The sequence below is a fragment of the Chrysochloris asiatica genome, unplaced genomic scaffold (assembly GCF_000296735.1).
Source record: "Chrysochloris asiatica unplaced genomic scaffold, ChrAsi1.0 scaffold00036, whole genome shotgun sequence".
NCBI classification, from domain to species: domain Eukaryota; kingdom Metazoa; phylum Chordata; class Mammalia; order Afrosoricida; family Chrysochloridae; genus Chrysochloris; species Chrysochloris asiatica.
In genome coordinates, this window is record NW_006408554.1 from 22,528,390 (window position 1) to 22,535,514 (window position 7,125).

At 39.6% G+C, this 7,125-nt stretch overlaps 1 protein-coding gene across 1 annotated transcript; it reads right to left on the reverse strand.

Annotated features, from left to right (window-relative positions):
* Window positions 1-513: 513 nt before the first annotated feature.
* On the reverse strand, window positions 514-3,100 carry SNAI2 (snail family zinc finger 2). Its single transcript, XM_006860066.1, has 3 exons — window positions 2,856-3,100; window positions 1,592-2,137; window positions 514-695 (listed from the first exon to the last, which is right to left on the reverse strand). The coding sequence occupies exons 1-3, from the start codon at window positions 2,932-2,934 to the stop codon at window positions 514-516; spliced, it is 807 nt and encodes a 268-aa protein (XP_006860128.1). The 5' UTR covers window positions 2,935-3,100.
* Between the last annotated feature and the right edge of the window lie 4,025 nt (window positions 3,101-7,125).

Sequence of the window (7,125 nt, forward strand, 5' to 3'; positions counted from 1 at the left end):
AATACAGTTTAAAGCAAAACAGATAAAGAAAAAGGGCCTTAGTTTAACAGACATCAAACATGTAATGAAGTAAACTTGGAATACTTTACAAGGCACCTGAGATAGTGTTTGGCAGATTCTCTTCCCATAGGAAATTCTATTACAAACTCTATTACAAAGCAATACTTCAGTTGAAATGATTTGGCAGCAATGTAAATAAATCTTTGCATTCTTCCTTAGTTAAAATATAAAAATAAAAAAGAGATCCAATGTGTTTTTTGCTTCATCTTTGAAAAGAAAGGTCCTTCTCTCAAATCCTTTCTATCTAGCTCTCAGGAAATATACAGTAATTTTCAACTTCACATGGAAAGGATTAACTTTAAACACATGGATTTTGTGATTTGCAGCTGTGTCTGTGTCTCTGCATCTTTTTGGTTGGTAAGCACAAGAGAAAATGCCTTTGGACTCTTAGCTATCATTTGGAATTGGAGTTGAAGAAATGAATTCTATCCCAGTAAACATTGATTGCATCACTCAGTGTGCTATGCAGCAGCCTGATTCTTCGTGTTTGTGCAGAAGAGACATTCGAGAGAAGGTTTTGGAGCAGTTTTTGCACTGGTATTTCTTTACATCAGAATGGGTCTGCAGATGGGCCCTCAGATTTGACCTGTCTGCAAATGCTCTGTTGCAGTGAGGGCAAGAAAAAGGCTTCTCCCCTGCAGGTTGGGACGGAAAAAGGGGGAATGAAAAAGAACGTCAGTGTTTTCAGAGGAAAAATTAAAAGTTAAACAATATTTTTACATAGTCATCACATTTTTCCAAAAGATGAAAAGCAGTAAGACTTGATTAAAATTCTCTGTAACCAATGATTAATATCTGACCCTGGAAGATAAATTTGAATGTTACGTTTAAAAAAAAACATTACATTCAGAATATTATTACTGCTGCAATCACATGGAAATAATCCATGTAGTTGTAGAGCTTTCACTTAGGAAACTTCCAGCTTCGGCAGGTGCAGTGAGTGGTGAGCTCCTCCTAACATTTCCCAATCTTTTCCCTTTTCCCTCTTTCTGTATTTTGACTTAAGGCAGTATAAATGACTTGACTCCCCAGAGGATGATTTTGTGTTAGAAATAAAAAATTCAACAGGAAGTTAAAAAAAAGGCAAAGCAAAATCAGTTACATCTGCCCAACTAGCTCTGGGTTGCTAGATATCACAGCCAGATTGTGATTAACAAAAATCTATAGGTAAACTCTTCATTTATTTACCAAATCAATTGATTAAGATAGTAACATTTGTATTTGCTGATTACACAGAGCACACATTCAAATATATCTTTCCTGATTTTCTAACTGATCTTTGAGACCAAACCTCCGGCACCTACTTTCCAAAGTCTACATGTTGTTTGCAGTCTCTGTAACAGAGACTGTTAACAAGAACTGGAGCCCTTGCTGTACTAATGACTTCTGGAGAGTAGTCAGGAAGTAGCTATAAATTAACATCCATCAGTAATAGCACTGTGTCACTACTTAATGCAAATCCAATAGCCAGCACAGAGCTTCATTCTAATAGAGAACAATACTCTTAACTTTTTTTTTTTTTTTCTCTTACCAGTGTGAGTTCTAATATGTCCTTGAAGTAACCAGGGTCTAGAAAATGCCTTGCCACAGATCTTGCAGACACAAGGTAAGGTGTGGGTCCGAATGTGCATCTTAAGGGCACCCAGGCTCACATATTCCTTGTCACAGTATTTACAGCTGAAGGATTTCCTAGACTGGGCGTCACAATGCAGCTGCTTATGTTTGGCCAGCCCGGAAAAAGTTGAATAGGTCTTATTGCATAAATTGCACTGAAACTTTTCAGCTTCAATGGCATGGGGGTCTGAAAGCTTGGCTTGTATTCTTTCTTCTTCATCACTAATCGGACTTTCCGAGCCACTATGGTCCTTGGATGAGGTGTCAGATGGAGGAGGAGGACTAACTCGCCCCAAGGCTGAGGGATATCCAGAGAGAGAAGAGAGGTCATTCGGCAGTGGGGAGTGGAACGGAGCTGTTGTAGTCCACACAGTAATGGGGTTGTATGCTCCCGAGCTGAGGATCTCTGGTTGTGGGATGACCGGCATGGGGTAACTCTTATAGAGATATGGGGAAATAATCACTAGGGTAAAGAAGAGGAAAGAAAATTACAATCAAAGTAATTAAACCACCACACCAAGTAGCTATATAACAACACCTACAGGTCTTTATGATGACGAGGAAAGCCCATTTTGTAGAGCATTTGTAAAACCTTTCATTTTTACTCCGACACCCACATAGTTACATGTCATGCACATGTATGTCCACATAATCTGACAGCTGCTCTAAGCTACATAATGTTCTGCTGTTAGGAAGCATAGCCAAGTAAGGGCCTCCACACTCCCAAAGGGTGATAAAGAACCTGCATCTGATTCATAAATGTGTAGAAATTTTGTTTTCTGTTTTATGCAGGACTTACTTATGTTTTATGTTTGTGAAGACAAAAATAAGTGTAAAACAAGCTGCTTTATGTTTGAAAAAGTCATTTTACAGGAAAATAGCAGCAATTCAAATTTTATGTAATATGCTACTCACCCTCCATATGTGAGTGTACTCATTATGCATACATGTTTTAGAAATGAGTAGGCATGAGGCAAAGATTTTTTTGTCCGTTTCAAGAGTTTCAAAAGTTTTGAATTGAAACACCCTAAAAGCCTGTAAACTCACTGTTTTAAAGGAAACAGCTTAGTATTTAGCTCTTTCATAATAGTATTTGAGTAGTGATAGAAAAAAAAAAGTAGATGTATATATACATATATATATATATATATTTTTTTTTTTCTTTCTTTCTTTCATTTTACCTGTATGTGTGTCCAGTTCGCTGTAATTTGGCTTTTTGGAGGCATTGAAATGCTTCTTGACCAGGAAGGAGCGAGGCATCTTGCTGGCAGGTCCGGCGTTCCTAGTGGTCCCCGTCGCGGATAACGGTCTGGCTGAGAGGACAGGGCCGCTGCCGGTCCCTATAGCATTGTGGCCGCTCAGGGCTAGGGCCGCGCTCAGGTGCGGCTTGAGGGACCGGCGCCTCTGAAGTTGCCGGGCTCCTTCACAAACTGAACCCGTTTTCGCTGGGAGGGTTTTTTTTTTTTTTTTTTTTTTTTCCTCTCTTCTCTTTTGCAAGAAGGATCCAATCACAGCTGAGAGGTTCAGATTTCAGCTCCTCCCTCTGGGACAGCTGTGAACAGAGGAAGAATCTGTTGTCAGACTAAATTATTCTGGTTCAAAATGGACTGTTCTTTGGGATTTCAGTGGAAAGCGTACAAAAAAAGTGTTTAAGTATTTTCAAGAGAGGTAATTTTGATTATGTAACTCTGCCAGTTCTTTGAGCTCTCTGAGAGCTGGATTAGTTGTACCAATTGTAATTTCTGTCTAAAGAGGGTTTGGCTTCCAGATGTGGCATAAAGTGAATACAAAGGGTCACTTTGGGGAAGAGGCCTGTGTCTGACCAGATATCAGATCAGACTCGTGTTAACTTAGCCTACTTTTGGAAGTGGCATTTGGAGGAGGTTTTCCTTGTAGATTGGCCAAATAATTAACTCTTGACTTTTGAAAAGGAGAGGTGTTCAAGGAGACAAAAGCCCTGTAACTGCAGAGGGCTCCTTCAGCTGGGGGGAGGAGGAGGAGGGCTTCTCAGTCTGTGTGAGGACTGGGCTACATGCCATTCATGCTCTGCATGCTGGGGACACATTCCATGTCCCAGGCTCCAGGAAAGGGAGAGCCAGAGGCAGCGATGATTCCTCTCTCTTGGGAAATGAAGTAGTCATATCACCAGTGCTTGAGAGAAATGCTGTCTCCCCTGCCAATGACCTGTTAACTGAGAGGGGGAAGCTTTAGGTAAACCATTAGCGGCAACAATGAAAAGTTCTTTCACAAGTAAGTTTGACTGAGCTTTTATCTTTCCATTTATCAATGTTTTATAATAATAAAAAAAGCATACATGGGTCTCTAGAGACAATTATTTCATTTCTCTTATTTCTCTTATTTGTTGCAATTTGCTTTTTAGCACAAAGTCATCCAAACTTTTCTCAGAAACTGCCAGTTTATTTAAAACATGAAAGGGTACAGTTATAAATGCTGCTGCTTTAAGGTTTTGTGTGTGGTATTAAATCTAAAAATACTCATAACCATTACCATCAATGGAATTCAGACTCACAGAACCTCTGTAAGACAGAAGACAACTAACTGCCACATAGGGTTTCCAATGCTGAACACTTTTTAAGGAAGCAAAACCGCTATAACTTTTCTATTAGTAACTAAGTGCTTAATCACTGTGCCACCAGGGTTTCTCAAAAACAAAATTCTAGAGAGACTCACTTTAAAAGTAAAATTTCTGCTGTGTTACCAACTCTTCTTCCTACATTTGCTCATAAAATCAGGAAAGAACAAATTCATATGAAGACCACTTGTGTCTAACAGGTTCTGGAAGAGAAAACTGAAAACGAAAATAGCAAAGGTTGTGTTAAGACTTGTTAAGAGTAAAGTGCATTGTCAGGCAGCATAACTTCTTAATCTTGGGATGAGAAAATAGGAGTGTGTGTTTATGGGAGGGGGTCTGGAACATACAGACTTCATGAGCTAATTGCAGAATTTCCCTTTGTTCCCTTCCAACAATCACTAATTTGAATGTCAATCAGAGAAAGACATTTATATTGAAGAAATTCTGTCTGTAACAAGAAGTAAACTATGAGGACACATTCTATTTCTTCACAAATTGTAACCTGGAATATAATTCAGAGTGAATTTTCTGAGCTTGCTGCCTTCTGTGATGGTTTGTTCAGATTTAGACACCTGGTTTATTGAAACAGGAGTCTTCCTTGCTCTTTCCACCCCATTTCCTACAAAAGGAACGTTTTTTTAGAAATATATTAGAGCCAAGGAAACACAAATTGTCATATGTTTCTATTTCTTCCTTTCACTCTGTACAGAGTCTGTTCACACTTCTGAAGACTGTAAGGGAATATTTCAGTGTTTATTTGCTGGTAATTATAACATAAGGTAATCTGTATCTTTAAAATCCATTTTAAAATTGTAACAATAATTCACTACACTTGAAAATAATCTAAATCGGAGAGTCTGTGCTCAGAAGCTGAGTGTGCTGGCACGTGCACACGGGAACACCTCATACAGTAGTTGTGGGATGTTGTGTAGTTAACTGGAAAGAGTGAATGGTGCTAAGAACTGTGAGTAAGGAGTGTTATTACACATGTCTATACTCAGCCAGTCACACACGCCACCTGTGTGAGGTCTGCACTAAGTGCGTGAGTTAGACAACACAGATGTCTGCTCAGACAGGGGAGAGGTCTGGGGACTGGAACAAAGTGGAAAAATGGGAACAGGAACTTGAAGGCCACACCCAACAGCCAGTTGCTAGAGCTTCTACTATGGAAGGTTCTCTTCCTCCAGTAAACCAAAGGGTTCAGGGTGAAGGAGCTGCCTGCACAAGGACAGAGATGTCCCCCCCAGGATTTAATTATTTCATTTTGGAACCAAATAGAAAGCAATCAGTGACTGATTTTAAAAATCCAAATGGGTCAAAGAAAACCAAGTAGGCTGTATTAATGCAAGGATTTGGGCCTCAGTGAATGAGAAATTGATGTTTCATGATTAGCTAGATTAGAAATGTTATTATACAAGGAAACAATGTTATCCTGAAACTTTACTGCCCCTGCAGCCTATTGGGTGAAGCTGTGTGAAAAATGTACAAACACAAAACAAGTCCAACCCAGTCTTAACTCTTTGACTTTTACAGTGAGAATGGCAGAGAGGCTGTCATTCCAAGGAGGCTACCCAGCCCCTAGCAGAGGACCCAGTGGAGGGAAGTGTCCTGAGAGACAGTCCAGACCTTTGGCTTGCCCCCTTTCCGTAAGTCCTTTACTTCCTTGTCCTCTGAGGCATCATTCTGTAGGCTCTGTGGGTGGTGAAGAACTTAGGGAATCTAACTCTTCAGTTGCCTTGAATTTTAATAGGGTGAGACTTGGTGTGAGTTATTTTACTATCTTTTAGTTCCCTTTTTCTAAAGAGGTTGACTAAGATACCTTGTGGAAAGCTTCATAAATAAAGGTCCTCCCCCCTACAGCTGCAGCTCAGCAGGGGGGGCAGCCCTCCACATAGGCTTCTCCTGTCCTGCTGGGGTTTCTCCTGGGCCCATCTTTCATGAAGAGCAGCTGGTGGGTGTGAACCTTCAATTTAACAGCCAATCACTTAACCGTTTTGCAACCAGAGCACCTTATCTTCTATATACTATATATGCATAAGGGTTGTGTCCCTAATCCATGATTGCATTAATCTCAGATAAAGTAAATTAACTTTTCAAAGCATGTTATTGTTGTTGTTAAGTACCACTGAGTCAGTTCTGACTCATGGGGACCCTGTACAGGGTTTCCAAGGATTAGCTGATGGATTTGAACTGCTGACCTTGTTCAGTGTTTATACTATAGTGCCACATGAGGGCACTTTAAAAGCATAGGAGAAATAAGTGTATTTTAGTACCTGAGTTTCATTATCTGTAAGTTATGTCAGTGTCTTTCCCTATATTAATCATAATGATATATAAATATTTCTCTACATAAAAGGGACATTTATCAGTGTGTGCATAGGTTGCTACTTATATATTCTGAGCTTAATAACAATGAGAACATTGTTTCTCTGAGGGTGTGGGTAGAATTCAAATATACAGTGAATATGTCAACATATGACTATCTCCACATACATAATTACTCTACAAAGTGATGCCAAAAGTGAGCAACTCAATGAATAAGACCACTTCACTATAAGTACCGAGTCAAATGAGATCAGATATGTGTGTGTGTGTGTGTGTGTGTGTATATATATATATGTTGTTGTTTGTTATTGTGAAAAAAAAAAAATGTTGTTATTGTCATTGAGTCTGCTTCGACCCACAGCGACCCTATGTAGTGTTTCTGAGGAATGAGAAGTGGCTGATGAGCTGAACTGCTGACCTGTCAGTTCAAACCAACCTTGCAGTTCAGCGCATCAACCCAGAGCATCAGACCAGGACTCCTATACATCTCTCTCTCTCTCTCTCTCTCTCTCTCTCTCTATATATATATATAT

Bases quoted from the DNA above. Each gene is read 5' to 3' on its own strand.
- SNAI2 (XM_006860066.1), bottom strand. From the start codon at position 2,934: ATGCCTCGCTCCTTCCTGGTCAAGAAGCATTTCAATGCCTCCAAAAAG. The intron at 2,138-2,855 runs GTAAAATGAAAG...TCTTTACCCTAG, and splicing joins CGAACTGGACACACATACAG to TGATTATTTCCCCATATCTC. The intron at 696-1,591 runs GTAAGAGAAAAA...CCCAACCTGCAG, and splicing joins ACATATTAGAACTCACACTG to GGGAGAAGCCTTTTTCTTGC.